This window comes from Teleopsis dalmanni, chromosome 1, assembly GCF_002237135.1.
Source record: "Teleopsis dalmanni isolate 2A chromosome 1, ASM223713v2, whole genome shotgun sequence".
NCBI classification, from domain to species: Eukaryota; Metazoa; Arthropoda; class Insecta; order Diptera; family Diopsidae; genus Teleopsis; species Teleopsis dalmanni.
In genome coordinates this window covers 201181830-201196334 of record NC_051846.1, presented here as the reverse complement: position 1 = coordinate 201196334, position 14505 = coordinate 201181830, and the positions used below count along the sequence as shown (strand labels likewise).

At 28.7% G+C, this 14505-nt stretch overlaps 2 protein-coding genes and 2 long non-coding RNA genes across 4 annotated transcripts; 1 reads left to right on the top strand and 3 right to left on the bottom strand.

The window, feature by feature from the left end:
• Positions 1-969: 969 nt before the first annotated feature.
• On the bottom strand, positions 970-2916 carry LOC119667061. Its single transcript, XM_038076345.1, has 3 exons — positions 2866-2916; positions 2510-2792; positions 970-2447 (listed from the first exon to the last, which is right to left on the bottom strand). Exons 1-3 carry the CDS (start codon positions 2914-2916, stop codon positions 970-972), a joined length of 1812 nt encoding a protein of 603 aa, XP_037932273.1.
• Positions 2917-4149: 1233 nt separating this feature from the next.
• Positions 4150-5493, bottom strand: LOC119671332. Its single transcript, XR_005251805.1, has 7 exons — positions 5385-5493; positions 5174-5311; positions 4933-5027; positions 4719-4877; positions 4490-4658; positions 4266-4432; positions 4150-4208 (listed from the first exon to the last, which is right to left on the bottom strand). It is a non-coding gene; the product is annotated as an uncharacterized LOC119671332 (long non-coding RNA).
• Positions 5494-6224: 731 nt separating this feature from the next.
• LOC119671331 lies at positions 6225-7759 on the top strand. Its single transcript, XR_005251804.1, has 7 exons — positions 6225-6331; positions 6405-6542; positions 6689-6783; positions 6839-6997; positions 7058-7226; positions 7284-7450; positions 7508-7759. It is a non-coding gene; the product is annotated as an uncharacterized LOC119671331 (long non-coding RNA).
• A 679-nt stretch (positions 7760-8438) lies between these two features.
• On the bottom strand, positions 8439-9851 carry LOC119667058 (the record flags this gene model as incomplete). Its single annotated transcript, XM_038076341.1, has 3 exons — positions 8439-9056; positions 9122-9201; positions 9537-9851. Coding segments are annotated over 3 exons (915 nt in total), but the record flags the coding sequence as incomplete, so codon positions are not given.
• Between the last annotated feature and the right edge of the window lie 4654 nt (positions 9852-14505).

The following is a 14505-nucleotide window of genomic DNA, read 5'->3' as shown; positions in this document are numbered from 1 at the left end:
TAGAAATAAAAAAGACACTAATTTATTATTTATATTTAAAAATCATTTATATTTTATTAAAAATAATTCTCCCGATATTTCGGCTATCTTCGATAGTCATCTTCAGGGAAAACTGAAATATAACAATAAAAACTTTTATAAACTCAGTATACTTTTCTAAGTACAGTGGTCTAGCCTTCTATGTGCCGCATATGCTAATGAATCTTTTAACTTATATTTTTACTAATCAGATATCGTTTTCGGTATCTTTTTTTTAACAATCATGTTTTCCATTCTTTATAATGAATTCAATTATAAGTACACATTTATATTTCATTAAATTGTTTATATATAAGACTGAATTCTATACAACCAATAAAAATTGCAGAGAGCTATAATTTTAACATTATGCCTATGCTATCTATCACAATGGGCTCCTGTTTTTAAGGGTTTGAAGGAGTCATGCCTTCAGCAAAATGGAAGTTTTATTGATATATTCATATGATAAACAAAAATGTCTTCAAATTCTAATAATCAAATTTTTAAAAGAGGTTTATAATGATTCATGATTTATATAATTTTTTGACCTTATTAATTATTTAATTTCTTAACCAAGCATTAATGCAAATAAAGTCTCAATTACGTTATAAATATAAAAAATAAAACTTCAGCAAAATTTTTTTTTTATAAAAAATTTATATTTAATTTATATGAAATTGCTGAAATTTTATTAAATTAAATGAATTCTGCAAACTTTGAAAACGTAATTGTGGCTTAATCCAATTTTCATTAATGCTTCTAAAATTTTCTAAACCATCAGTAGCCGCGGCTGCAACTAAAAGAGATAATAAAAAAGTAAAAAGCGTCAAAAACATAATATAAATTATTTAAATTTTTTTATTCAGACTAAATAACTATTATTACAAAACTATTTAATTAATAACTAAACCGAATGTTTGCTTATATCTACACATTAACGTATTTTTAAGGCTAATAAAGTGATGAATGGTAGTTAATGACTGGAGGTGAACTGTAGGTGGAAAATGGGTTATTGTAATTTCGTAAGTTTCGTGGTATATGTTCTCGATGGAATAATGAACTCAAACGGCCCTCAATAAGTTTCTGCAAAAAATCCTTCGTTTGTTCTGCTTGCACTGGTTCGGGATCTACTAACGCACCACCGTAATGTGAGGTCGCATCAATAAAGTCTGGATGTCGATAAACGATGTCGGCAATAATTTTATCCAGCTCTTCATTTGATACATGCTGGACTGGATAATGGCGTGCACCAACAATAGGTGCTGAAATTTGCAACGGTACTTTGTATGCATTACCTAAACTGTGTAGCTCGCCAGCATATTGTAATGGAATCCCAGAACGGTCGGATACTGAAGAAGCAGACACAATCATACCTAAACCATCTCTATTATTGTAGGGATTATGAAAACTTGTGTATATAGTTTTAGGCTGCGGCGGTGCATACAAGTTTGGTTGAGGCTGGTTTGGTTGAGGCTGGTTTGGTTGAAGTGCTTTTTTGGGTTGTGAAGATTTAGAGTATCGGTTAGTATCAGTACGCTTTTCATCTGTTGTAGTTTCTTTAGAAGGCAATAAATATTGACCGGCGTTACGTTTTGTGTAAGTACTTTGTATACTATTTTCTTTGGATTTATCTTCATTATCTTTCATTTCATTTTTCGGTTCATTTTGTTTCATATTTTCTTTTTCAGCTTCTGTAGAATCTGGTGTTGTTGCCTCTACCTCTTCATTAGATTTTTGTGTTTGTGGTGATGATGTACAACCAAAATGACATTGACCTCTCTTATAGTTTGGTTGTAATGTTTCCGGCATAAACTGTATAATTTCTGGCAATGTTAAATCCATTTGCTCACGTTCTTTTTCTAAAAGGTCGTACTCACCTTTAATGTCACGTTTAACAATTCTTGAGTAAAGACGTGATGATGGCACCTTTTTATTTTTGCGTTTAGATTTTTTTGGTTTTGGATCTGCAAAAAGTCGTAAATCAAATAGGCCGCGATCTTTATCCGATAAGTTTTTGTGATATTTCTTCACAAATCGTCCAGGACGCTCTGCACCAAATTTACGTGGTCGATAAAAGACACGTTGTATATCCCGTTTACGTCTTATATTATTAGGTTCATCATACATATCATCATCGACTGCTCTGATTAATTTAAATGTATCAATATTTGGAGCTATTTCCCTTGTATTTTCTATGAAATTGAAAGCATTGGGACTACCAATCAAGCCTAATGTTGGTTTCGTTAGTCTAACATAACGTATTGCGATTGGAGGATTTGAGTTACATTTACAATTCGTTTTTTGACACTTGCAGGGTGTTTCGCGCTTATATACATACCTATAAAGTGGTTTAGTGACACCGCATTGGCCACAATTACAAGAAGAATATGTTGGGTTTTGAGCTGATGATCCAGACGTGTCTTCGCAGTCTTCAAAAGAACCATTAAGTTGAAATTTGTGTGCAATGCTTAGGTAACAATTTATAACTTACCATTTTTCTTTATAATTACACGATCGACTTTTGCAAATAATTTCAAATTTTTTTGGGGTACAGGCTTTGGTGGTTTTGGTTCTTCAACTTGAAAATCAAATGAATATGTAACTTTTGCCTTGGCTTGCACTGGAACATCTATACTATAGCCATATTCGCTTGGTCGATATTTTTTCGTTTTCGATATTTTTGGCACATTCACTTGGTAGTTCAATTTCGATGGGCAATCACAGCTGTCACCGGTGTACACTACTTCGTAAGGTGCACAATATACATAAGTAAACTATTTACATAAATATATGCATTTATTATCTAATAATGGAAAACTGAATTATAATTTGTTTTTGTACACTTACGGCACTTAACCAAAGGCACATAAACCACACCAATTTCATTGAAACCGACATATTCTTTGGGTATGGCGGTCTTGCTCTCGTATGAAGTTAATTCTACTAAGTCAAGAAACGCATCGGTCTTCGCTTTATATAATCTTAATGCTTTTCTAAACTTTCAAAAACAAACATGAACTTGATTTTTATTTGTTCTTGAACTTGGAGTGCTTCATGTTTTGTATCTTGTATATTGTGTTTAAATATGTAATACCCGGTAAAATTAAGCTTTCGCTGACCTTTCAAAAAATTCTATAGTCTTTCTCTCATTTTTCATATTTTTTTAATTAATGCACAACGTGCTTTTTTCTTTCAATAAGATTCACATTTGTTCTAAAAATGTACGGGTATCTCATTGGTTTAGTATAGTCTAGATTTAGTACAGTCGGGTGCGAAATATGAGATTTATGTACTGTTAGACATATATGTAGGTATATATATGTTCCTGGAAAAATGGGGATAACTAATGTTATTGAAAAATCATATTATAGTATTTGCTTTTAAATCATTGTGATATGGGATATATTGATAAGTTTAGTCTTTAAATTAATCTTATTAGTAATATAAATGTAATTTACTGCTACAGGGTTATTGAAGTGTGAGAGAGATAGCTATCTTTTCCCAAAATAAAATTCAAAAGCAAATACAGTGACTTAGTAGTGAAAATTGACGTGACTAAATTTATAATGTTCTCTTGCGACAAATTCATGTTACTTCATTAACGATCAATGAATATTTCCTTCTATATGGAAGTTAAGTTGAAGTGGTAATATAAATGTATACATATATGATTTCATTTATTTGTTGGACAGATATAAGTAAGGAGTAATTCGATTGTAACTCTATTTAAGACAAATCTCGAACGAAAATTTTTGAGATATTGAGAATTTGTCAAACTAATTGAATCGGCTGACTATTCAATATCACAAATATTAAAGAATAAAATCAATAAGAAACATATTACCTGCAGTTCTACGACAAATGTTTTCATAGATTGATTCTACAACTTACGCTATAATATTATCCATACTCTTTTTAAATACATATATTTATATATTTAAATTATTAAATATTATATTAACTAACAATTTTTATTTGATTGATTACTGATAACATTTATGCCTCACTCATGGGGCAATCTCCGCAAATATGCATTAATTCGCTCAAAATAAATGTACCAGTAAAATCCCAATTTTCTCATCACACGGTAGCCATCCATTTCCAATAATTAAAAATCGAATAAGTCCATTATTATATTTTTAAATTCAATTGATCCAGTAACCTTCCTTATTACCAGATCGATTAGAAGACTAAGAAAATAATATATTTTATTTGATTTTCTTTAAAATTATGAAATGTGCATTTACCATTATGTATGGGGTGTATATTACATATTCTCTAATATTTTTTTCAATTACAACTTTGTTATCATTAAAAGTTTAAGATTTTTTATATTGACGTGAGTTGGTAGAAATTGGTTAGTTACAAAACTATCTTAGGTTGTAGGTATTCAGTTTATTCGGTAGCCTAAAGACTAAGCAAAAATTTATTTTATTAAAAATGTTTTAACTAAACTATCAGTAGTTTTTACCATATAGCATGTCAAATCATCCTCACATCAGCGTATGAACAGCTCTATCCGTTGTCACCATAAAACCATAAAATGTTGGTAAATCATTCTGTTTGGGAATTGAAGAAATGGAAATGTTTAGGAGGAATTACATTCCCAAAAACCTTACGTTACCAGAATAATCAGTAGGCTTAACAAAAATATTCAAATGCTTAGTTAATATTTTTTACAATTATACAGCATTATTTACCATATGGCATGTCCTCGAATGTATCATCACATTTGGGTTTTGGCTAAATGTTTAGATTAATTGTGACGCTTTATATCCAGTTCATTGTTTTTTGAGTTAAATAATCTCACAATCGAGAATTAAATTTTTTTAGTAGTTCAATCGACCCATTACTAAATACTAAATAAAAATTTATATACTTCGAAATCTTCAAAAATTATAAATCTCTTCTTACCATGTAGTACGTGTTAGTACTAGTTTTCACTGCTTAACAACTTCAACATATGGAACCACTTCGAAATATTGTTGAAAATTTACAAATATTATTGCCTAAAATTAATTTGATTAAATATGCTTATTCTTACGTACTGTTACTAAATAAATAAATGTAAAATTGATTCCTTGGTAGTCAGTAATTGCTTGTTTATATTTTGATAATTACAACTATTTCGAAGAGATGCAAAAATCTAACTCACCGCTTCGTAACTTAATTGGGTTTTTAAGTAAATTTTTTCTTTCGGACAGATATTCATGCATACTTAGCACTAGTCTGTAAGATGTTCCTTACATGTAATTCATTTTTTTGTGAGATACACGTATTTAATAATTATATTCTAGAACAAAAATCAAGTAAGAAAAACCCATTAGAAATAAGAAAACCCAGCTTATTTTAACATATCTACTTACGGGGAAAGAATTCTTAGTTCCTCAAACTATTCCTCTTGACTCATTAGAACAAAGCTTTAAAAAATTTTGATTTAAAGGCCGAATAATATTTGTTTAATTATCTTAATAATAAATGTAACTAACAAAGAAAAAATAATTTTACTTTAACATATCGATTTTTTGTTCAAATCTAAGCCTACTAATCGAAAAATTTATAAATTAATTTTAAATATACTGTCTACAGGTAATGGAAAAAACAATGAAAGCAAAGGTTGAATTGCTATAAATAAATAAATAATTTTGAATAAATTAAATAAATGTAGTCAGTGTTCCTAAATCCCTTAGACTATATAGTTAGCTATACATATTTAATTAAAATGAGAGAGTATTCTTGCAAACTCATGATAGGTGTTGGTGGCAGCAGAGTTCCTCTTCAGTCCAAGTATCGCGGTTTTTTTTTACATATACCTTGTAATAAAATTAAAGAATTTTTTGTTATTATTTTTTAAGAGATTTTATCTACTGATTCATTGGTATGCATTTATTTATATTACTATTAAGAAACCTCTGCAATATAATAACATGCTCCAATTTCTAATACAGTTTAATTACATTATAATAATTTCATTAAAGTTTATTGAGTTAAATTCTTATAGCATTTTCGATGCCATTATATTATAATTTCGGGAATATTTATTTGATTCATTCAAAATTATTTATAGCATTTAAATCTTTGTCCATTACCTGTAGACAGTAAATTTAAAATTAGACTTAAAACTTTTTCGATTAGTAGGCTTAGATTTGAACAAAAAATCGATATGTTAAAGTAAAATTATTTTTTCTTTGTTAGTTACATTTATTATTAAGATAATTAAACAAATATTATTCGGCCTTTAAATCAAAATTTTTTAAAGCTTTGTTCTAATGAGTCAAGAGGAATAGTTTGAGGAACTAAGAATTCTTTCCCCGTAAGTAGATATGTTAAAATAAGCTGGGTTTTCTTATTTCTAATGGGTTTTTCTTACTTGATTTTTGTTCTAGAATATAATTATTAAATACGTGTATCTCACAAAAAAATGAATTACATGTAAGGAACATCTTACAGACTAGTGCTAAGTATGCATGAATATCTGTCCGAAAGAAAAAATTTACTTAAAAACCCAATTAAGTTACGAAGCGGTGAGTTAGATTTTTGCATCTCTTCGAAATAGTTGTAATTATCAAAATATAAACAAGCAATTACTGACTACCAAGGAATCAATTTTACATTTATTTATTTAGTAACAGTACGTAAGAATAAGCATATTTAATCAAATTAATTTTAGGCAATAATATTTGTAAATTTTCAACAATATTTCGAAGTGGTTCCATATGTTGAAGTTGTTAAGCAGTGAAAACTAGTACTAACACGTACTACATGGTAAGAAGAGATTTATAATTTTTGAAGATTTCGAAGTATATAAATTTTTATTTAGTATTTAGTAATGGGTCGATTGAACTACTAAAAAAATTTAATTCTCGATTGTGAGATTATTTAACTCAAAAAACAATGAACTGGATATAAAGCGTCACAATTAATCTAAACATTTAGCCAAAACCCAAATGTGATGATACATTCGAGGACATGCCATATGGTAAATAATGCTGTATAATTGTAAAAAATATTAACTAAGCATTTGAATATTTTTGTTAAGCCTACTGATTATTCTGGTAACGTAAGGTTTTTGGGAATGTAATTCCTCCTAAACATTTCCATTTCTTCAATTCCCAAACAGAATGATTTACCAACATTTTATGGTTTTATGGTGACAACGGATAGAGCTGTTCATACGCTGATGTGAGGATGATTTGACATGCTATATGGTAAAAACTACTGATAGTTTAGTTAAAACATTTTTAATAAAATAAATTTTTGCTTAGTCTTTAGGCTACCGAATAAACTGAATACCTACAACCTAAGATAGTTTTGTAACTAACCAATTTCTACCAACTCACGTCAATATAAAAAATCTTAAACTTTTAATGATAACAAAGTTGTAATTGAAAAAAATATTAGAGAATATGTAATATACACCCCATACATAATGGTAAATGCACATTTCATAATTTTAAAGAAAATCAAATAAAATATATTATTTTCTTAGTCTTCTAATCGATCTGGTAATAAGGAAGGTTACTGGATCAATTGAATTTAAAAATATAATAATGGACTTATTCGATTTTTAATTATTGGAAATGGATGGCTACCGTGTGATGAGAAAATTGGGATTTTACTGGTACATTTATTTTGAACGAGTTAATGCATATTTGCGGAGATTGCCCCATGAGTGAGGCATAAATGTTATCAGTAATCAATCAAATAAAAATTGTTGGTTAACATAATATTTAATAAATTAGTTTGTAAGCGTTAATGACATTTATTTATTTAATATAATTGATCCCAATTAAGTTTATAATGAAAAGAAAAAGATAATGGTTATAATAATGGTTATTCAAATAGTTTTATAGAATGTAGCACAATTGTTTTTATATATACTTTTGGAATAATTAATAATGGCATCTTGAAACGAAGTATTTATGAATTTTTTTTTAGAATAATGGGTTAATATCGGGATGAAATCTATACTAAAAGAATGAATATTCTCCTATAATAGCTCTTCTAGCAGTTTTGAAGGAGGTAAAGTAATCGATTTACATCAGCTTTGTTACTGTCCAGTGCTTACGTAGTGTAAATCTGATTTTTTCAAAAAATCTGATTTAACCTTAGCTAAAAATATTAGAGAGCAAAAAAAAGGGGATACCAACTATTAGTTACAAATGAAAAGAATACATAAATATTTAAAGAATAAACTAGCATAGCCTTATGATCTAATAAGCAATATTATAAACATATATCAGCTTTCATTAAACTTTCCTCAGGTAATATTTTGAATAATACGAAATTGTAAATAAAGGTTTAAGCTAAAAATTGATTTTAAATTTAACTAGAGTCGTCTACGCAACGCTATGCATAAATCAACTGTAACTAAACAGTTTTATTTAATAAACTTAAGAATAAATATGCATTTGTATTACAAAATTTTTCTGTACAATATTTCTTTAGTTAAAAAAACATAGCTTATGTTAAGGAGTAATCATAATTATTGTCTGCATTCAAGTCAATGGAACTGTAGTTAATAGGTGCGTCCATAGTAATCATTGATATCGCCACGAGTTTTCGTCTTGCGGTAGGAAGCAACACGCCCAGGCTTGTAACCACAATCGACCTCTGTTTTATATGGTGTTTCTTTCTCTTCATTTTCGGCATAATAACGTGAAGACACTTTACGGAACTTAGGATTTTTGAATTCTTCTGCAGCATAACCTAATTGTTTATATGTTAGATGTGGTTGCTCTTCATCTTCATCGTTCTCTTCCTCTTCTTCAACCATTTCTTCTTCATACTCTTCTGCGCACGGTTTTTGTGTACGTTTCTTTAATGTGATAACATCGCTTTTAAGTTTGTAAAGATTTTCTTCTGGAACACTGGAGAAATAAATTTTCTTAAGACCATCAAGAGGTTTTTGTATGAAACCATAGGAAAGTTTTGCTTCAGGCACTCCAATTGATTTGCCTGCCTTCATTGCCAAACCAATGCTAATGGGATCAGCTGCTGGAGAGTCATCTTTTGGTTTTGTTGACACATATTTAACACTAAATAAAAGTTTCACTTTATTAATTAATGAGTTGAAAATATATAAAGCTTTACAAATACTCACTCAGGCATGGGATATGAAGAAGCTGGAACACTGTCTTCATAAACGGGAGAATTGTTACAGCCACAAGAAGGTGTCTTATGCTAAACGGAAGTATTTAAAGAGAATTTATAATTAATTTCGAAATTTCTAACCGCAGTTTAAAATTACAAACACTTTACTCATTTTAGGTTAATCACACGTACAACTGAGTATGATGTATGATAATGATCAGCTTGATATTGATGCAGAATGCGAGTTATTTATATATCGTGAAAATTATGAAATATTTTTACAGTTAATTTCAATTTTTTTTGGTTTTAGTTTTTTGTATGAATTTTAAGTCTTTTTAATTTTTTTTTTTTGTATTAACAAGTTAGTGGATATAGTTAGTCACTTAGTTGATTGGAGGCATAGCGTCACTAATACGTTCCAATACGTTGAGACGCTTATGCATACGATCTAGACCAATGCATTTCGTGTTAATGGCTGCCTCAAGGAATTTACGTTTAAACAAATTATTTAGACTGGCTAACCAATCAAAGGGATCACGTACTTTTTGGCATGGTTTAGGTAATGACGCAGGTTCAACCTTAACTTTGCTACACCAACAGGTATCACCAATTGGCGGCAAATCCAAATCAGTGCTGCTATCATAGTTTTTATGTTTAGGACGCACAATTCGTCGTGAATTGCAGCCCTCACAGTAATCTGTACCCTTCTCATTGCATATACAAGCGGCTTTGACCTGCAGACACAAGATCACAGATATTACACATTATAACATAGAACTTTAGAATATTTTGTATGATAATAATCTTCTTAAAATCGTTTCTTTTTTAACTCTAAGTTTATTATTCACCTGTAAAATAATGCAGATTAATGCTGCTGAAACCAGCAAAGCGCCAAATTTCATGGTGTTAAATTAACAATTATCAACAAAATGTTTTGAAATAAATTTTACATATAACGACTCTGAACAATTCTGTACTGTTTTTTTACTACAAGTTACTCTGCTGCACTTATACAAAAAAACGACTGATCTGGGTCTACCTGATGTTTGATGCTTTTAAATGATTGTCAAATTAGATAAAGTAGAGCTTAAATAGTCTCTGTAGTGAAATGCATTCTGAGTTCTTTCTGCTTTGAGTTTCTGCATAAAAAGAGAAATCATTTCCATGATATGTGACTTTTTGTTCTTCACCTTGAAGTGATAATTAAACTATAGATTTACATATAGCGAGTTCTTATAAAAAGTAAAAACAGAGAACAGTAGTTCTAAATTTCATATTCCAAGAAAGAAATTACTTAACTCACTTTTCTTGTAGCGAATGAATGCTAAATGATCTTTTGATATTCGAACTACAAGAGACTCAATTGCCGCATTTCACAGACAGCAATGTTTTTCATATGTTTTATGCAGAATACGTTTGTTACTACAGATTGTTAATTTAGTTTGTATAACGTTGTATAAAATTCGAAAATATGTATTTTGATTTATTTCATATGGAAAATAATTTATGCATTTATAAAAACGATAATTTTTTATATTTTTTTATCATAGGAAGTTTTAATCTATTATTTTAAATATACGAGTGCATAGTATCTAATTACTCTTTTCTATAGTTAGATTAGATTAAAGTTTTTTTATTTTTGGAAACTTTGAAATATAAAACTTTTACAGATAATTATGCAATTCATAAATAAACCATTTAATTTTATTTTATTAGCGTAGTAAAATAAGCTATTCTTGACGATTATATCGCATAACTTAATAATGTAAACAACATATTCGCAGAAGATCTAGAGAACAAGGTAATGCAAACCAAAACCTATCATTAATCGAACTATAAAATTAATGGGTTAATTTTATGAATTGACCGCATTGTAATTACTCATATTAACAGTTCAGAAGATACTTTAGAAAATAATAGAAATTAATGATATAATTCCAAATGAAAGCACTTTGTAACTAAAATACTGATTGTGTGAGACGAATAGATACTGAGAAAAAGAATCACTAATATTTTCCAGTTTTTCCCTTGACAATTTGACAATAGGTAGATTTATGCCTACCTATTAAATAGTGTACTTTTAGTGCAAGCGCTGTTTGGCACAAAGAGTAGGCAATAAGATCAATCAGTTGCATTGTTCTCATGTGATTATAATATGGATTATAGTGTTGTGGTCGTCATTATGGGTGTGGGCACATGAGGCTATGGTGCCCTTTGAAAAGTGTGGGTGAACTAATATTTCATAATAAAAAGCATACCAATAAAGAAATGAAATGGATCTCTTGAATTGTGATATATTAATTCCGATGATATGGGCATGCGAAGAATATACCATATCAGTTAATCACCTGTAGGAATTTAAACCAGATTCCACATTTTTCAGAATTTTTTTTAGAAAATAAAGTAATAGATGTTATGTGAAACATTATATCATTTAATATTACTTTCTGATCTTCCAATATGCAGTTTCTCTTAACCTGATCTCTATCTATGTTCTTCTTACCATTTCAGAAATTGAACATATAACTTAAATGCTATAAAATGTAATAATTATGCAAAAGGTTTATGGAAGTTTCAAATAATGTATAGATAATTTGATAGGGTTAATAGAAAAATGTGTTTTCTGAATATATAGAAATTTGTGACACAGCATCAAAATGTGAATAAGTTATTGGAATATAAAATATGAGGTTAGTAAATTGTAAACTTTAATATATTGAAAAATAACATTTATTTATTTATTAATAGAAATACTATTGTAGATAGAGTTTATAGCTACTAAAATAGAAAAATAGAGTAGACGAAAATAGAGAACTAGTCGTCAAAATAATCAATATACCAACATTTTCAAATGGCTTACGACTCAAGACGTATAATCACAACGAGATGATTAAAGATTCAGAAATATAAAAGATACTTATTTGCAATAACTTAAGTATTTAATACAATATCCAAAAAGCTTTCGGATTAAACTAAGAATTACCGCAGGTTTTTATGCAGTGGTGGGTTAATTGCATAAGTTATTCTGGGCGAAATAATTTCGAGACTCTTTTTTCATTTATGTGTAAATTCTTTTCTTAAAAAAGTTGTCATCTCCACATATTCATAACAATAATTATGATTTCTTATGTTTATTTGTTAATTGATAAGATCGAACAAACACAGCATGATCTTTATTTTAGAGTTACTCCTAAATGCAGCCCGCTTAATATGGTATAACAGATTTCTATACATGTGAGTTTATCAATCTATCGCCAGACCCTGATAAACTGTCATATAATATTGTTTATATAATATAAAGCTGTTTTTAAAATAATCTCATATTTCATTGATTTGCGACCCATATGCATACGAAACTATTTCAGTTGATATGCTTTGATTATTATCATTAAAAATATTTTACATTATTATATTTATATATTTATTTAATAAAATATATGGTATGAAACTATAAGCTGTTAAATCGGTGTTTACTTTGAAGTAGTACAGTCACCGAGAATTGCATTAAAAATGTGTCATTTACTTTTAAAAGTTTCATGTCAGCTAAAGTCCAATTTTTTATTCAGTATTTAGTGCAATTTTGAAAAAAAAAAATTATTATCAATTGAGTCAACAAATTTTTGAAATTTAAAATAGTATTTATTGAAACAAATAAAAATGTAAATATTAAAAAAATTTTTGTTTTTATGACAAACTAGGTCAGCAGAAAGTATCTAGAGCAATGTTTTCCGCAGTTTCAATTTACTTCACTCTTTTATGATATATAGGTTTAATTTTTCATAAAAATAAATAAATCAAAACATGACTATTATTAAATTGAAAGACATTTAAAGGAGGACCCAACAAGTGTTTTATTCAAGGTCTTCATACAATTTTCGCTTAGTAACACATTCATATTCAGACTGTGATATCAGTGACGTGTTAAGTCACTGATCTTCCCTGGCCACAAGGCGCTTTATGATAAGAATATTTTGTGAGTGAGCTACATGTGAAAAACACGAGTAATTTTATTACCGTTTGTTAGAATATGGAAATGGAACTGTTTATATTTTAAAGCTTCAATAGGTTTACCAAAATGATAACAAGAGCTGACACCACATTCAGTAAAATAAATGTTTATTACTTAATTATTTTAATAAAAAATGAGATTAATTCTTGAAATGTCTGAATTAAAGTTACTCTTTTAACTCACAGAATAAGTTAAGTAATTACTTAAAGAAAATTATTAATTAATATTAATTACTTATGCTTATTCTGTGAGTTTAAAAACTTAAAAGTTAAGGTAAGTAATTACCAATACGTATCTTGTCTGGACTGGATGGTAACGAAACAGTCAATAAGTTTACAAATGGAGGTGAATCACTTCCATCATAAAATTCTAAGCTTTTTGAGGGATACTCAATAATCTGACCGCATAAGAGAAGGCTTTTTTCACTGGGTATTGAATGCACTAACTCCTGTGAACTACCTGTTTTTAAAGATGAAGTACGTCGACACCCGCAGACTCTGTGATATGCAGAATAAAACTTTTATATCACGCACTCTATGAATAAAAAGAATTTTCTCCAGTATCTTTATTTGGTTTTCATTGCATGAAGTTGTGATCTAGAAACAAAAGCCATTGTTAGGATTGTCAATAGTTGTAAATTGTCCAGATTGGCTAAGAAAACTCTCTCAAGTTGTACCTCAATAGAACTTGTAGTAATAATATTACGTATTCGTGTTGTTCGCGATATTATTTTTGAAATTTTTCTACAATTTCTAGTGTGAGTTCTATAATTTCTACTCTTTCTACTTATCAAAAACTTAACAATTTGTTCAAAAATATGAAATATCCGAATTCACAAAAAATATATTCACAAAAAAAAATAAAAAAAAATAAATAAAACCACAAATTTTCATTATTTTCCGGTCCGTTGCCATTCATTTCACCTCCAAACACCATCAAAATTTTATTTAAAATATCATTTACATTTTCAATATTATCATTGCTATGATTCGCCAACAATTTATACAAATGAAAAATATCATCAAATATAAAACGTATATATATCTGATAATATTTTTCAAGTACTACTCATAAAACATAGGTGTCATAATAATCGAGATCATGCCCAGATATAAAGGACATATCTTCCAAAATATTAATAAGTTTCAAAGTTGTCTGTATAGGTCTAACACGTGGTATATTTAGTAATCTTTCATCCATATTCAATTCGTTTACTTTCACCAAGTTACCATTTACATCCAATTCAGGTTCATGAGAAGCAAGTATACCAGGCATATAGTTTAAGACAGTAACACCATTACGACCTTCTTCAGCAGCCATAGCACGAAAATACATATCACGTGCCTTTTTGCATGACCCCATCAATGAACTGTATACAATTGGTT

Coding starts and splice junctions, on each gene's coding strand:
- LOC119667061 (XM_038076345.1), bottom strand. CDS start 2,916: ATGTCGGTTTCAATGAAATTGGTGTGGTTTATGTGCCTTTGGTTAAGT. Junction 2,793..2,865: donor TGTGCCTTTGGTTAAGTGCC/GTAAGTGTACAA, acceptor TTATGTAAATAG/TTTACTTATGTATATTGTGC. Junction 2,448..2,509: donor TGTAATTATAAAGAAAAATG/GTAAGTTATAAA, acceptor GTTCTTTTGAAG/ACTGCGAAGACACGTCTGGA.